Source organism: Rhopalosiphum maidis, chromosome 3 (assembly GCF_003676215.2).
Source record: "Rhopalosiphum maidis isolate BTI-1 chromosome 3, ASM367621v3, whole genome shotgun sequence".
Lineage (NCBI taxonomy): Eukaryota > Metazoa > Arthropoda > Insecta > Hemiptera > Aphididae > Rhopalosiphum > Rhopalosiphum maidis.
The window spans coordinates 17,462,015-17,480,797 of record NC_040879.1 but is presented as its reverse complement, the minus strand read 5'-3'; the positions used below and the strand labels follow the sequence as shown (position 1 = coordinate 17,480,797).

Below are 18,783 nucleotides of genomic sequence, written 5' to 3'. Positions count from 1 at the left end.
CGCTCACGACCCACCATGTCGCTACCAGTCCTCTAAATCTTATATAGTCTCGACTCATACTCGAAGTACCTAAACTTTTTTTCCGATGTGCCTTTTTTAGACCAAGCCGCGATGTCTTGCTGTGAATTTCATAATAGACAGAACAAAAGAATTCTCATTAATAACGATAAATTATTTATTATTAGACCACGGTGCCTTTAGAAAGTACTCGCGGTGCAAAGTTTGGGAACCGCTGCTCTAAGTAGTATTTATAATGAGTTTATGTATTATAATCTATATTATATATTAGAACCTCATCATTTTATTTTCCAAATTTGTTAATAATAAAAATTATTATTATTTGGTTGTTTCACTCACAATTTAATTTGTGCCTAGCAACCAGTAAAATGTAACGCATTAGAATTTGTAGGTTGTCAATAAACAACATTGTAATTAACTTTTACAGTCTACGTAATTATAATATTGTTATAGGTATAAATATATAATTATCATTTGTCATGAAAGAGGATTCGTCAGAAATACATTCTCTAGAACCGAAATACTTCTTTGGGTTAACCACCGGTCTGTCCAACAACTGTTTATTTCTAAATGATGAAAAACTCGTTTATCATGCATCCGGTGTTATCGTCTTACACGATAACTCCAATAATTCCCAGAAGTTTATATACTTGAACGAACCTCAAAAAGTTATCACGACAATGGATATTAACAATAACAGGTACTTATGCTATACCCGCGCACGACGTATCCATTTTCGGAGGTCGTCATAACTGCACACTTACCGTTTATAACCGCACATTTTACACCATTCAATACCACATACTTTTATTCTGTTTAATTAATACATTTATTTTTGCATTTTTTGTCACCATAACCATAGGCGTAAATCCACTTAGTACTCACGGGGTGCTCATATCACTCCAAAATTAACTTATCGATGACCCTTAAGGGGTTACATCCCTTACACTCACCATAAGTCACAAATACTCTAAAATTATTATGAATATAATGCTATAATAATAATAAAGTACATAATATAATAAAAACTTTTATTATAAATTATGTAATGTAACTAATCTGGTTAAAAAATTAAACAATTTAAAAATACATTTGTTTCTGTATATAAAATATAAATCGCTATATATTTATAGTTGCAGTACCATGTAATTTATTTGAAAATATTTTCAAAACTACTTCATTATCTACATTTATGTAATTTTAAATATGAATGACGACTAAAACAGTTAATCTGTTTTGCCCCATAGTAGTCTTCGTCAAAGTTTTAATACGGTGCATAGCTGGAAAACTACGCTCACACGAAGAAGAAATTAGCAAAACTAATATTACTTTAAACAGTATATTTTTTTAAATGTATTTAAATTAGGTTTTAGTAATACTAATGCACGCTCAACAATTATATATTCAACATAGCTCATTTAATAATAAAAAATTTAAAAAAAAGATACTAAGGTTTTAGAAAACAGCTATTATCTTAAAATTATATGATAAAACTAGCCTCCAGGATTAAGTTAATAATTATATTGACGATGTATTCAGAATTGGAGTTGAGGATGGAGGAAATATTTAGGAGAATATTAATGGATTTTAAGGAATTAAACAAAATAACGCGTTTCTTTTGCAGATAAGGGCAATCAAAAAGAAGGTGAGGAAGATTGCAAACCCTTTCGTTGAGATGTAAAATATAGAGTGGGTAGTCGTTAAGCTCTATTTCTTACGTGTGAGAAGTTAATTATGTGACCTGTAAATAGGCGATTAATTTGAATAATAGTTAATCTAGGTAATTTGTTGATCATGTTTGTTTTGAATGTTAGAAGCAATGTTTTTATACCTGGTGGCAAACTACCAGAATGTGTACCAGAGGTTAGATATACGACGCTGTAAAATTGGGATGAAATTAGTACGAGGAAATTGGGTGAGAGCGGGAGGTGGGTATATTAAATTGGACGTTGATTTAGACAGATTGTCGGCGACTTCTTTCCCATGCAGTAGCGAGGCTTGAGGTTTTTGGTTGGGGAGACACTGAAAAAAAAATGGCACTAATACGCCTAGACCCCCTCTTTTTTTCTTGAACCCGGCAACTATGGCCATTATCTAAACGGTAATAAATAAATGTTCAAAAACTAAAAACAAAATTAAATTATATTTAAAAACTTCCAAAATAATAATATTTGATGTAATAAAACAAATGTATTATAATTTATAAATTATAACCAACAAAACAAAATAAAATGTAATATAATAAACTGTATATGTGCAACTCGCATTAACATGAAGTTTAAAAACAAATTTACGTTAATTTATACGTTAAATCTATTTTTCTATTTTTTGTCTTAGAAAATAAGTCAATGACATTGTCAATAAATGTTGGGTCAGTGGCTAATTCACTCAACATTTTCTTCTCGATAGCCATAGTACACAAATTTGAGAATCTATCGTGTGTCATTGTATTTCTTAGAAACGTCTTGATTCTTTTTAAAGTACTCATACTTCTTTCACTAGAAGCCGTTGTTACAGGAATACACAAAATTAATTGTAACAATTTTGTAAGCTCTACGTACACTTCTTGTAACTCAGCTGAAACAAATATGATTATATTATAATTAAATACATAGATTTTAAAAATAATAATGATTATGTACCAACCTTTAATAATATAATTCAGCAATTCTTTTGGTGGAAGATGTTTGTTATTATCATTGTAAATAACTGTTAATTCATTTTGTAATCTCTCTTGTTCGAATACTCCTGGGAAAACTTTTAGTAGTTGATTTAGTTTCTCAATTGGAAAATGTTTTTTGTAATTAATAAACTCATTGTTGTTTGCGAGCTCAATAAATTTCAAAACGTGAAAATCTTGAAATCGAACTTCAGTTTGGATAATTATTGAGTCCAATATTTCATACGTCAGATTTTTGAGACTATTTATATCTTTGTCTGTATATTGAAGTTCGTTATTCAATTCCATTGCAGACTCGCAACACTCGGTTATAGTATTTTGGTCATTTCTCATAGCTGATAATTGTGTAGATAAATTTTTTATTTCATTTATGCAAGTTTGTACATCCGCAGTGCATTTTGTTTGAAGTATTAAAAATACATGATCCGAGTATATAAATATTCGATGAAACAGACATAATAAATACACAAATTTTTGATTTGATAATTTATGCAGTAACCCATACGCTGTACTTATAGAAATCGGATCCCAGTCTTCCCCCTCTGTTACATACGATATCGCTTTTTGTAGTTCTTTAAAATGTGTACTTATAGTAGCTGCTGCTCTTGAATGGTAATTCCACCTTGTTTCACAACTTTTTGGCAACTTAAAACCTTTTTCCCGAAGCAGCTCAGTTCGTTTTGGTGATCTACTGAAAAATGTGTGAAACATTGTAAGGTCGCTTATAAAAATACGGACGGACTTAATATTTTTTGACCCATGTAAAAAAATTAGGTTCAGTTGATGGGCATAGCAGTGAATAAATAGGGCTTTTGGATAAGTTTTTTTAATAATGGCTTGGACTCCATTTTGGTTTCCAGCCATGACGGCCGCTCCATCATAAGTCTGACATATAATTTTATCGTTTATATTCCATTTGGTTATTTCTGCCAATAAAATATTTGAGAGCCCAACAGCACTTTTATCTTTTGATACATCAAAAAAACCTATAAATCTCTCTTCAATGTTGTTGTCAACAACGTATCTTAAAATAATACTCATTTGTGATTTGCACGATACATCGGTAGTTTCGTCGGCTTGTATAGACACAAAATTTGCACATTTTAAATCATTCATTATTTTAGTATTTACGACATCTGTAATACAAGCAATTAAATCATTTTGCACATCACTAGACGTTCCTTTAAATAAAGAGTTAGACAAAAAATGTTCTTTGAGTATTTGTTCTTCTTGCGATAAGAGTTCTAATAGCTCTAAATAATTACCCTTACTTAATGAGCTTTTTCGTTCATCGTGTCCTCGGAAAGCTAACTCTTGTTTCCCCAAATAACACACAACATGAATTAATCGAGCTAATATGCGACGGTTAATGCCAACTTGTTCATTATATTTTATGGCTTGCAAGCGTCGCCCTTCCGATAGTGCATGATCAATTATATTTTTACCAAGTAACTTAAATTGTTCCTGACAAACGAGATGCCTTTCAGAAATAGCATGTTTGTTTGCTTTTCGTTCGAAATTTTTTATATTTGACACACCTTCGTTGCTCCAGGTTTTCTCTCCTCTTAATAATAAGCAGTAAAAACAATATAGTTTATTTCTTACCTGACTACCAGTAAGCCATTTATATTTTGAATACCACACGAATTGAAATTTTCTAGTTGTTTTTCCGTCAGCTATTGTTAAATGCAATAAGGGACATGGTTTTTTATTTTTAAGTTCATATTTTTTTTCGTATGAATAATTATTAATTCCATCGTCCAAAATGGAATTAATTAAATCGTCAGCCATTATGAATTACGAGGACAATTAATTACAATTACAATAAGAAATAATAAATATTGTAAAACAGTCGTACGACATTACGATTGCGCGGCGTGACAATGCGACGGCGACGTTTATTGAGGATTGAGGTAATTACGAACGGTGAGACTTGTCTCATCGAGTACATAGTAATCCCCACTCACATTAACATTTCCCTTGTACCCGCGCACCTATATTTGTGAGACAATGCGTCGCAACGTCTTTTAGATTTAGATATAATACCGTATTTGAAATGACCCGTATCGCCAACACGTACGCACGGCTGTATCGCCGCCGTATGCCCGTATCGCGTGCATCTAATCTATTTTAAGAATTCTATAACTTTATAACGAAAAACCGATTTTAACAAATACTGAAACATACATCATATATTTTAATATTTTATAATATAAAATAAAATTCACATTTTTAAATATTGTATAAAACAAAATAATAATTATTTATTTGTCCCGTGTTCTAATTTCTAAGTGGGGAGACATTGTCTCTTTGTCTCCTATGACGCTTCGCCACTGTTCCCATGTATACCGATGTGACTAGGAAACCAAAGGAATTGGATACTATAATTAGATTGACGGGATTTTTAGAATGATCGATTTGTTACTAAGGACTAAGGGAGACAAGCGAGAGTTAAAAGGATTAAAATAGTGATTGTAGATATGACATAGAATCGGAAACAATTAACCCCTTCATGCATAACTTTTTATTTATCCCTGAAAAAAATGAGGTTATAGTAAAAGACGTCAGGATCATGAGAAAAATAGTTAAAAAATATTTGAGTCAAACTTTCCCTTAAAGTTGATCAAAGTTTAATTTGTGCCAAATATGGCACTATATGCACCAAAAGTTTGTTTGTGCCATATTTGGCTATCATGCATTAAAGTATACAATTTTTATTTGTGCCATTTCTGGCCACCATGCACTCAATATAATAAATGCTCTATGTGTGGTATTTGTTTTCTGTAAACAATGGTATCTATTTGTACTTTTTATTTGGAAAAAACTGGATTTGTACATTTTCAAGTATATTTTTATTTTTTTAATACAAATTTAACAAAAGTTGATTACAAATTAATTAATGTAAGCACAAAAGTTAACAATATTAATTAAAATATAACAAAATAATAATAATTATAATAATGAGAACTAAATAAAACAGTCTTTTTTTTTTTTTTTCATCACAAATTATAATATGTAAGCATAAAAATGATCAATTAATTAAAATATAACAAAATAATTATAATTATAATAACAAGAACTAAATAAAACAGTCTTTTGTTTTTTTTTTCATCACAATTTAAATTCTTAGAAGTTATAAAGATTGTCATCAGACTATATAGATGTAAAATGTATAATATTATGTATCTATCAGTTATCACTGTGTATGAAATAATAAAAAGCAATTTCTGTGTTGATTTATACATAGTGGTATAATACATTTAGAACAAGATATCATTGTCTTATAGTTGCATGATGGGTACTTACAACGAACACGGGTTTTTTCATATATTGGAAAGTGGTCCATTCCATCAAGTCGTATCTCTTCTGATGGTAGCTCCATACAAGGTCCATTTTTCTTTTTTTTAGCATTGTATAAAGCTTCTGTTGTACTTTCTGTCAGCAGTGGACGACTTCTTCTTCTTGGGCTTGGTTTTAAAACCTCACATAAAACTTCTGATATCAATAGTTTAAAATCTAATAATGGTATATAGGTATCTGGGTAAACTCTACGGTATAAAAGCCAGGCATTTACTACACATAAATCTATCATGTGATAAACAATTTTCATATAATATTTTTTAGATTTTGTAGATATTCTGTAATAACCCAACATTGAATGAATCGAGTAAATCCACTCCACCCATATTCGAATTATAAACATCAACTGACTTTGGACATGGTATCATCTTGTATGTTTTTATTGACCTGAAGAACCATTTTTTTTCTACAATAGGTTGGCTTCCAACGTAGGTTGATACCAATGTGACAATTTAGTTGTCAAACCATGAAACTGCAGTTATTTGTACATCGTCAATTTTTGTAGTTTTTTCACACATAGCTCCTCTTCCTTCTTTTTGAAATTCTTTTTTAGTTGGCATTGTAAGTCCTTTTAAACGATTTAAACGAGCTGTTCCTAAAGGAAGTATACCTTCTTTGTGTAAATATATCATAAGTGGCAGGCTTGTAAACCAATTATCAAAAAATAATTTGTAATTTTTATGACGTGGAATAGTTTGAGCCATTTTTACAACCATATTACTGCTAGTAGAGAGGGAAGGGCAGTTGTCAGGCATTTTATTTGTTTGTTCTCCTGCAAATATTTCGAAGTCATAGCTAAAACCTGAAACACCACTTAAAACAAATACTTTATAACCCCATTTATGAGGTTTTTTAGGGTTATATTGTTTTAATGACGTTTTAGATTTTGTTGGAATGATCTACTCATCCACTGCCAAATATTCTTCTTTTGGAACTGTTACTAAAATATTTCTAATTTGTTCAAGTAGAGGTCTTACTTTAAAAAGTTTGTCATAAGAGTCTGATGTAATTGTGGTGTTATCATTGAAATGTATAAATCTTTTAATTACTTCGAATCTGTTGACTGTCATTATATTGTATATACTTGAAGTCAGGGCCGTCCCAAGGTTTTTCGGGGCCAGGGGCAAATTAATTTGGGGGCCCTTTGACCATAATAATAAAATATGATAAACAAAATACTCACTGAGAATAACAAAATGTTTATAAACGTTATTTTTCCAAACCTTAACCAATCAAGCTCATTTAAATTCGTGTACCTATAGCATTACATACTTACATAATAGAATTTAATATTATTCATATTATTTATATCAATATTATTCAATACATTATTAGCAATGTATTACCATGTATACAAAAAACTAAAATTTATTCCTAGATATAAATATTCAAAGAAAATATTAACTTGGATGTTTATAGGATTAAATAAATAGATAAGGTAGATTAAGAAAATTAAAAAAAATGTTCATATATTATTTTATTATTTTAAATAAAATATTAAAATGTATATCAGAACAACAGATAAAGGTAGATTAAGAAAATTAAAAAAAATGTACGTATATTATTTTATTATTTTAAATAAAATATTAAAATGTATATCAGAACACCTTTTTCCTAGCTTTTTTTTCAGCAAAGCTGTCAATAATATCATCATAATCTAGGGTTTTTGCCAACTTGTGTTCGATGGAGAGAAGTATTAAATGATTTAAGCGGTTTTCTGCTGTAGTTGAACGTAAATAACTTTTTATTAATTTCAGTTTACTGAAAGATCTTTCTCCCGTTGACACAGACGTGGGAATGGTAGAAAGTATTCGAAGACAAATACATATTTGAGGTAGTATATTTTGAAGTCCTTTCTTATATATTTGATTAAGAATAGAAATCGATGCAATTTCGCTATCGTTAAAAATAATTGTTGATACTTTGTGTATTTTGAAATAAATTCGTAGTTCCTCTTTTAATACATTAGCACACACGTCATTAGGATATACACTTGAAATTATATTAGCTTGAGCTTTGAAATATTCAGCACTTGGTTCTTCTGTATCTGGTGGATTGATTATTGAAGAAAATGTGTTTGTTATTTTCTCCATAGTTGCTTGAATACCATAAATATCTGATAAAAGCCTATCTAATGCGGTTACAAACACTTCAACTTTAAATTTGTTTTCAATATCATGGAAAGGCTGTTCATCTGAAATATCATCGTGAAAATGTTTTTTTCTTCGAACTCTTGAAGTTATCTTAAATTCTGTCGTTAAATTCAAAGTGGAAGCTACTGATTTCGACTCCAGTAATAAATCATTCCAAGAGTCTTTTATCTGTTGAATTTCTGTAGCTAATTATTGAAAATGCATTGAACTTTCATCTATGGAAGTTTTTTTGCTCTGAAGAATTTTATTTCGATCATCAATACACTGAAGAACCTTGTACCAGATAGTTGTTAACAATATAAATTCAAAGGAATGTAACCATGAAATCAGACCAACTGCTTCAGCATGATTATCTGCAGGTAGATTAATTTCATTTTTAACACGAACAAGTGAATTTAGAATACCGGAATAATTTTTAGATAATGGACGAACAGCATCAATTCTGGCACTCCATCTAGTAGCTGATATTGAATGTAGTGAAAGACCAGCAGTTTCTTGAAGTATCTTCCATCTTGATGGACTACAAGAAAAAAAGTTGTATAGCTTTTGAATGTTTCCAAAAAATGTTTTTACTTCTAGGCTGGTTTCCATTGCATGTACTCCACATAGATTTAAAGAGTGAGCACTACATGGTGAAAACAAAGCTTGAGGATACTTCTCTATTATTTTACTTTTCACGCCGTTGTATTTGCCAGACATATTTGCTGCATTATCATAACCTTGGCCCCTGCATAGTGCTAAATCTAAATTGCATTCAACTAAAATTTCTTCTATTTTGTTTGCAATATCAGCTCCTGTTTTTTTTTCATAGTCAACCATTGTTAGAAATCGTTCTTGTATATCCCAAGTTCCAGCATTTTCAAAAACATATCTTATAACTAATACCAATTGTTCCTTGTGTGACACATCTGGAGTACCGTCTACAATAATTGAATAATATTGACATATTTTTATTTCTTTAATAATTTTTTGTTGAACTTTTTTGGCACAAATTTCCAAAAACTCATTTTGACTTCGTGGAGATAGATAATGAGCAGACATTTTTTTACCACTGTCTTTATATTCCTTAATAGTGTCCAAATGATTTTTCATTGTTTCGCTGTAATGACTAACTAATTTTGCAGTTGAAATAAAAAGTCCACAGTCATCATGATCGATCGTTGAGTGTATGCCTCTAAATGGCAAATTATTTTCTGCTAAAAACAATGTGATATTTACTACTATCCGAAGGAGTTTTCTCCATTTTTCTTTCTCTGTGTTAATAGAAACTTGCAAATCTTTGTCGATCCCTTTCCTACCATTTATTGCTTCTACCAAGTCCTTCCATATTAAATATCTTTCTATGTGCTTCGTATTCCCTTCGTGGTTATCGATCTTGTCATACAGTTTTCTCCAATTATTTTCAATACCATTTCTACATAAACCCGATGGCTCAAATTCATCATCTCTTAAAAAAAGACAACACGGAAAGCAAAATAAAGCATTTTTTAGTGTACTCCATACAAGCCAGTCGCGTTTTACTGTTTCTTTATTAGGTAAGGTTTTTTGTAAAAGTGAAATCGGAAAAGAGCGATTCTCATGTTTATCATGGGGAAACTTTGATGGCATAGTAGGTGGACCAACTGCAGCTAAATAGTCGCGATCTGACAAACTAAGTTTTTTCCAAGTTGCTGGATCGTTACTTAATTTAAACATTTCGTCAGATTGTTTGTTATAATTGGCTTCAATAATGCCTTTGGAACAAAATATATTACTGTCAATAACATTTTTATCTAATTCCTTTACACTTTCATTCTCGTTCATTGGTATACATTTAACTACCTCATTATTTTGTGTGTTAATAACGTTTTCATTAATTTCTTTTGGATATGGAACAACTGTATCATCAATTTTACTTTTTTTGGACTCTCCTACATGAATATTTACGGTTTTTTCATTTTCTAATACTTTGGGGTCATCAATATCACATTGTTGCTCGTTTATATCATTTTGAGCCAAGTTCCTACTTGACGTACACCAACCGAAATCATGTAAATTACGTTTTCCTTTATCTTCTTTAAGTTTTTTTTCATTTTTTGCCTTCTTCTTCGCAGCACCCGATAAATACACACGCTTCATTATTTTTTTTATTATTAACAACTCTAAAGCCACACAACATAAGTAGTGTAAGTAAATTATATTAATTTAATTAATTGTTTTAAATAAATTATTAGAAATTAAATTAAGTAATCGAATGCGGTAAACGGAAAAAAAGTCTCCCGTTTAAATAATATAATAGGATATATTTTATTCAATTATAAACCACATATATAAATGAATACATTTTTATATCTTTTAAATAATATTATTATAATATTTTATAATATGTTTTTTTCTCCCAGTCCGCCACTGGAAAATGCTATGAAATATTTAGATAACAAGTAAAAAAAAATTTAAAAACATTTATCTTCAATAAATTTAACATGTAATTATGAATGTAAATAGGTATAACCGTATTAGGGTATAATTTAGTATTATTCTATAAGTACAGGTAGATATAATGATACAGACTATAGCTTAATGTCCCAATACGAAGATAGACTACTTTAAAGACTAATAGAAATATTAAAAATTAATCATTTTAATAAAAATAAAGAATAATATGTACATATTTCAATCAATTATTACTTACTAATATTGGTGTTTCTGCTAATCGCTATTTACTGTGCTAGTAATAAATTTATAAAAATACAGGGACACTGTGGTAGTGTGGTACACATCGACTGTCGAGTAATTAGCAACCGAATGGTGCGGCCGTGTAGGTTGTGGTTTACTATACAGAATAGTCAATTCTACAATGTATCGGTTATAGGTTTTTGTCTAAAAATATCGAGTGCTGCGTGCACCATCGCCTATCGTAGAAAATCAAGTATCGTTATCGCGATCTATCCACATTATACTACACACATATACTATACACATTATACTAATATATTAAAATATTATTAAGTAGAAACGACGGCATAGACGAGCGGTGCGGTGGAGGAGATTGTTTTGACTACGTGACTGGACGTCATTACTCGCGCATTGTATGACTGTATAAGACAGTAATAAATTATATTTTAATTTTATTATAAGTCAAACACTTGAGTGGCATATAAATTTGATTGTATTGTAATGTGACTTATAATAGATTTTGGAAATAGAAAATTAAAAAATTGAGAAGGTGAAACTAAATCAGTTATAAATGTTGGTAAATTTAATGAATCTTTGAAGTGTACATCTTCTGTTACTTTTAAGTTTTCTTCAACCCATTTGGGTTTTAATGATTTATTGACATTTTTAGGCACATTAGATTTTTTTGTTTTTTTTTTTAAATTGCTAAGTCTTATGGCTAGAGGCATATCATCTTCAAACTCAGATACAAATTCGTCATCTGAATCAGGAATAATAAGTACATCAGTACTTTTAGTTGAACAATAACTATGGCTATCAGATTCTACAGGCAATTGTGACAATGTGGTAGGTTCAGCATTGTCTGAATATTCTGAATCAGAACTTCCTTCTGGGATGCTTCTGATGTACCTTAGTTGGTGGTAAAATGTAGAAGGTTTCATTTTTAGAGCTAAAATAAAAATTCAGTTACTATGTTTTGAATGCATGTTGTGCCAAATGTGGCACATACTAAGTTTTTGTTATATTTCAAAAAGTATTATACTAAGAAACTAGTACTTACTTTTAAAATAAAGCTGACAAACTGACGAACAAAATGATATATATTTTTTTTAATTCGGTAGTATCAATTTTTGTTACGATAACATAAAATAAGTGATAACGACTCTTGGTGACAAACATATTTGGAGCGAATTAAATTTCATCTATGTTTCACAATTTTACCGCTAGATGGGATGTACCTTACATAAAAATTGTTTGTTTTTTTGTGCCGAATCTGGCCGTATATGCAGTAATGTCATAGCTATATTTTCACAGCAACAAATTACGAAAAACTAATTTGTGCCACATATGGCACACTATGCAAGAAGGGGTTAAGTACTTATTTACAATGATATAATTCATAATACATTATGAATTATGATGTTTATTTTATAGAATATATTGGGAGTGATAATTGTAGGTAATCTTGATTTAATATGATTAACTGATGTATGGTACTAAATGATAATGTTATTTTAGATAAATTAATTTAATAATATAAATTAACGTGTAAGTTTTGGGTATTATATGCAGGTTTAAGGTATAAAAGTGTGCGGTTATGAACGAGTTTAATCTTCCATTTTAACGCACTCGGCACATGCACTTTCCGCTCAAAATTTTAATATAATTCTAAATTCTTTAAATATAAGTAAAAGCCAATTTATTACAGTTATATATTTATGATTGCTTAGAATTTAATTTAATTCATAAACAAATGATAAATTAACTGAGTATTTTTTTTAAATATTTGTGTTTTTCAAAGTAGTGATACATTTATTTGGTACGTTGATCTAAATTTATAAAAAAATTTTTTCCTGTTCATATGTACTACAAGTTCTAGTGGGGTGTCCAGCACAAAATAATTGGGTAGGCCAGTTTTGTTCTGTAGTATATAAGTGTGTAAGTGTGTTTATAACTATTAGGGAAGATTTTTCTTATCACAAGGAACCAAACAGTCAAATAAAAATTGGGAAAGCCCAGGAATAGTCGGCCTATCCTGTAAACTCACCACTGACAAATTAAAAGCATTATTGATAAATTCGATGTATTCCGTATCTTCTTTTAATGCTTTAATAATTGATAAAATAATAATAATAATAATAAGTCATGGGTTGGTCGAATGCATATTGAAAATTTCTTAGTAATACAGCTAGAAAGTTAACTATTTTTACCTAAAAACTAGACTTTTCACCATAGTAATTACGGAAATTTACGTTTAAAATATTATTACACAAAAAAGAATAAAAACGGGATACGCCCTAAGAAAATGTATTACTCAAAGAGAAATGACGTAAGCTTACGATTAGATTATAATATTATGAAATTTCAAATTATTTATAAATATATTAATTACTTACCTGTTCAATTTAGAAATAAAGAGCTAATATTATTGACTTTTAAAATGTATTATTATAATATAATAACTATCTTTGTAATTTTGAATACTTTGAATACTGTAATTAACATTAATAATGTAATATAATAGAATAAAAATAGAATGGTATTGTGGCTTAAATACATTAAAAATAAAAGAAACCTTCAAAAAAAAATTATAATAATTAAAATATTAATGAAATGAACTAAACAATGAAATGTTTTAACTTTAACTGATTTGTGAAAAACAACCATATAAACATAATCCAGGCGGATCTTGAAATTCAGTGCAAGAATATCATATAGTATCTTTACGAATTTCCTTTGCGTAATAATATTTGCACCTTTTGTACAAATACCTTTTTACTAATGTACTGAATTTTTTTCCTCAAATGAGTTTTACATTTATTTTTTTAGAATTTACTGAAATATTTTAGTTATCAAGCAATAACCCTTGTATGACTGAAAGTCTGATGTCTGGAGTCATATAATGATATTTTTTTAACATGTTTATTAGAAAAAAAAATACGAGTTTATCTATAATAAGTGTATGCAATGTTTATCAATTTTTTTGTACCATTTTATAGTTTTTTTTTCAAAAAGATAATACACTGACATTTTATCTTATCTATCTATACCTTACATATTTTCGTTGTATTTTTTTTATTGAAAAAGGCTTTTTCTTTAAATCTATTTTTGTATTAATTTCACATATTTTATGTGAAAATTCGATACTGATTATTTTAACACGTAACGTTTATATTTCTATTTTACGACACAAATATCATCATTCGTATACCTACTTATACTTTCATTTTTATACATTTTTGTACAATGACATCTTTAGGGTTAATTTTTCGATTGGACTGTAGAGTCCCCGTTACATTCGCTTTCTTTATCAATAGTATCCTAAATAATTGCGAATTATTATAAAAGTTATTTATAAGTTTTTCTACCATTAACTGTATGAGAGATATCTTCAAGTACATCATATCTTTGCTTAGAGTACACCATTATTCTACGAATAAGTCCAAACGGTTCAGTGAGCATGTACACTTTCACATTATACTTGTGCCTTTCATTATTTATATATTGACAAAAATATATACGATACACAGCTTCAAATAAATACCAAACAAAATAGTTGTTTGCTAATTTTTTTTAAAAACTTACCAAACAAAAATGTATTTCTAAACTCTAGAGTTAGTAGTATCACAAATAGCAATATGCGCTACATAATGTATCGCTTATTAGAGATGAAGTGATTTTATAACATTTTTTACGATTTAGAAACATCCTAGCCGTAGCCGAGAAGGGTAAAAAACCGTCGATCAGTTTATACGATTTGAACAAATTCAAATACATAAAGCAGCTGACCATACCATATGAATCTAAAGCTAATAGTTTCATAAAAATAAAGTTTTCTTATAACGACGTATACATAGCTGCGCTTTCCGGTGATCCTGATTATATAATGTACTATTACGATTGGAGACAGTCGAAAGTTGAAAGTCATTTGCAAGTCGTAACCTCAGTGAACGCCGCTGGACCTGTAGCAGATGTAATATATATATAAATATCAATCAGCTATTGTAATAGATAATAAGTACTTAATAAACTAATATAGTTGGTTAAATTTTCAAATAACGAATGACAAAGTGCTGTTTTTTCTAAAATTAGTTGAAAAAAATATTTTATCTAAAATAGACCCGGTAAAACCTAGAGATTTACGAAGAATTTCATATACATAGAAAAAAAGATACTTTTAGATATAGATAAACAGGGAGATCATTTACATAAAAAAGATAAAAAAAAAATAATAAATTATTAATAACCGAATCTGGTGAAATTCACTTATATGTGGCTATAACTATAACGTTTTAACATTATCGTTTGAGTGTGTGCTCCCGCACATGTACCTACTTGTTAATTCATAGTTGTGATTATTTTTGTTATCTTAAAGTATCTGTTGTTTACTAATTATTATTATTGACTAACCTTGTAATTTGGTAAAAACTATGAATTATGATTTTAAAAAACATAACGGTCAAATAAATAAATAATTTAAAAATATGAAGTCTTAATTTTTATAAGGATCATAGTAAACTTTGTACTATCAAGCAAAAAATTAATTTGCTACATACATCCTTACTTATAAGTATTAAGTAATAACTAAAATATGAAATGTATTGCAATAAAGATAATAATAATTAACACTGTGTAGATGGCGTTGAACCCGGCCAATACCGGTTTATGCTGTTTTGTTGGCAAGGGATTGTTCCGTTCGATGATCATGGGCGAGTTGGTCTGGAAACAATACGGATTTCACAAAGCTAACAAATTTAATTTTACTACTGTGTGTTGGTTAAATAGCGAGAGGTAGGTATAAATGTTGCTGATCGTTTAACTCACCAATATTTAACAGTGCATAAAATGCTGCAAAAGGCAATGCCATGTAATTTATGTTAGAATTAATATTATAATTTCAACAAATATTCAAAAAGATGATGCTGAATGAATTTTATTAATTTGGTATTGGTAAATACTTGAAAAGTCATTTAAATTGTCGTATTTAAAATCTATTTTTAATTGAATAGAAAATAATTACATCATTTAGTTAAATACTGCTCACGTCAAGCATTTTGTTACTATTAGTATAAACATTTTTAAAATTTTGCTCTTCTTGCTACCAGCTAACCGGTATAAGCTTGTTTTTAAATCTATGTTTGCACTCGTTTATCATACAGTCGTTTACATATTTATAAATAACCTCAATAACTCGAAGGAATGATATGCATCCTGCATTTCAATTTATGATAACCGGACTCCTATAAGTCAAATTTTCGATAACTTGAATTTTTTTTCACCACTGATTCAAGTTATCGAGATTCCACTATATATAGAATGCCACAATTTCTTACATTGGCTTAATACAATTCTGATTTGTAAGTTTATACACGTGTTTTTGCGTCTTAATAGAATTTTAGCGGGTACTATTGACGGTCGTATATTTTTGATCGAAAACGGTGAATTGAAGTCTGTCTACAACATTCAGACTCTCTCGGAGTTTGACCCAAATATGACGGATCCAAACCCGTTGCAAGTACGGCCACTATCAGATGGTCGAGATATGAAAATTCAATATTTTACGCTGGTCAGAAACGGACTTATGTTTGTGGTCAATGGTTATCAAATTTACTACTACAAATTGAAAGCGAATCGGTAATCTGTGCAGCCGATACAAACAGCAAACTTTCGTTATTTTTCTTATGCGTTTGATTTTGTATATAGGTACAGAAAAAGCACCGTGTTTCAAGTGCCCAAGGAAGGCGAACCTCAAGTGAATGTCGGCACAGGTGGTGGTGATAGTAACGTTAACAGTAACGGTGACGATGACGGCAACACCAACGACGGTGACGGCGGTGATGGTATACGGCCAGATACTATAAATACATTGAGCGTTAGCCCAAAACACAAGCGACTAGTTTGTGTTACTGGTACATCTCGATTGTATTGGTCATCGACAGAAGGGAAATCGGGAATGATGGACGTAAGTGTTATGATTTATGGTTAGAAGAGTCATACTTTTATCAGTCTGTTGAACAATATGGATACAGGTATATTGACTCCTCGAGTTTAGACCCTACGAGATGGGATATCCTAAGACCATAATATTATCTTTTTTATATGGTATTTATGACATAATATTTATCCGAAGTGTTTGGCAATCAGATCGATCAATATTGTCATGCTAATTTTATTTTAGGAACTGAATTTAGTTAAAGTTGTTTGGTGTGGTGAACTATTTCTTTAAAATATATCACTATATGCTATATAATTTATTATCTATTAGATAATATCTAGTATTTACTTTATATATACACTTTCTTCTGTTCGTCAACTTAATTGTTCCAAGCCCCGATCAATCATTCGATATTTTTGAAAATTATTTTTAGATGTATATATCAAAATTATTAAGAAAATACTTACGATATCGATATCGTGTCGAATTATCAATATAATTGGTCAACATTGATCATTTAATTACAGTTTCTATTTTCTATTTATTTTAGTTTAAATAGTTAACACGTTCACTGCCGGTGTCAACACGTAGTTGACACACATTATATTTGCCGGTGGCCGCTGTCAATACGTTGTTGACACTAAGACTATCCATTTGTAAGTTATAGTCACGGGATCGGCTTTTATCGGATGTTATTTATTTATTTATTTATTAAAAGATTGGTTAACTCGTGTAGAATTGAATGGTATAATTGGATTTAAGTTTCGAATTATTTATAGAATATTTTTCCCATTTTATATTTTCGTCGAAATTAATTAAATCTTAGTATATAATATGAATATATATGTACATAAATGTTTCCAAAATACCAAATTATTATTGTTGAAATATTATACAGTTTTATCTTTTATGTTTGATAGTCATTTATATTTTCGTTGAAATTAATTATATCGTAGTATATACTATATAATATGAATATATATGGACATAAATGTTTCCAAAACACCAAATTATTATTGTTTAAATATTATACAGTTTTATCTTTTATATTTAACAGTCATTCTTCAACGTACGTAGTACGTACATTGTCGTAGTTATAGTTCTAAAAATTATATAGTTGTGTATACTGAATTTATTAGTGATAGTATAATGGCTTCTATTCTTACTGATGAAGAAATACTCAATATGATTAATAATGGAGATTTTCTAATGTCAGACGAAGAATTTGATCTTAATTCTGGGAGTGATAATTTAGGCGAGGGTGATTCTGGAGATGACGATTACGATAAAAATAATACAGCTGAACAAAATATTGTCGATGGCCAGGAACAATCATCTGAATCGCTTACTGAAACAGATTTAGCTCCACCACAAATTAGCTGTGAAAACAATTATAACTGGTCTACTTTTCGTCCTCAAGTTAAAGACATTCCTTTTTCTGAAACACTCGGACTTAAAATTTTTCCTAAAGGTAACGACCCAATCGATTATTTCGATTTATTTGTTACAAACACATTTTGGGAGTTTTTAGTTGAAGAGGCAAATTCATATGCAGTTGAAGTCTTTTTGAACAGCGATAGGACTAATTCTCGTATTTCAAATTGGAAAAATACAGATGTTGTTGAGATGAAAAAGTTTATTGCTCTTTTATTTCACACTGGTACTATTCACATAAATAGATTAGAAGACTACTGGAAAACCAATGAGCTTTTCAATTTTCATATTTTTCGAAATACTATGAGTCGCAACCGATTTATGCTATTGCTCAGAGTCTTAGATTTTTGCAAAAATCCAGGACAAAATGATCGTCCTACAAGTCGTTTATATAAAATCGATAAAATGACAAATTATTTCAATAAAACAATGGAAGAAGTTTACCAGCCATCAAAAAATTTATCAATCGATGACTCTATGGTTTTATTTAGAGGAAGACTTATCTTTCGTTAGTATATAAAAAATAAGAGACACAAATACGGGATTAA

At 29.5% G+C, this 18,783-nt stretch overlaps 2 protein-coding genes across 2 annotated transcripts; one reads left to right on the top strand and one right to left on the bottom strand.

The window, feature by feature from the left end:
• Nucleotides 1-2,276: 2,276 nt before the first annotated feature.
• On the bottom strand, nt 2,277-6,426 carry LOC113558797 (zinc finger MYM-type protein 1-like). The gene is made up of 4 exons (XM_026964348.2): nt 6,347-6,426; nt 6,005-6,246; nt 2,665-4,374; nt 2,277-2,595 (listed from the first exon to the last, which is right to left on the bottom strand). Exons 1-4 carry the CDS (start codon nt 6,424-6,426, stop codon nt 2,309-2,311), a joined length of 2,319 nt encoding a protein of 772 aa, XP_026820149.2. The 3' UTR covers nt 2,277-2,308.
• An 11,524-nt stretch (nt 6,427-17,950) lies between these two features.
• Nucleotides 17,951-18,748, top strand: LOC113557769 (piggyBac transposable element-derived protein 4-like). The gene has a single exon (XM_026963324.1). The coding sequence runs from the start codon at nt 17,951-17,953 to the stop codon at nt 18,746-18,748; it is 798 nt and encodes a 265-aa protein (XP_026819125.1).
• The last annotated feature ends 35 nt before the right edge of the window (nt 18,749-18,783 follow it).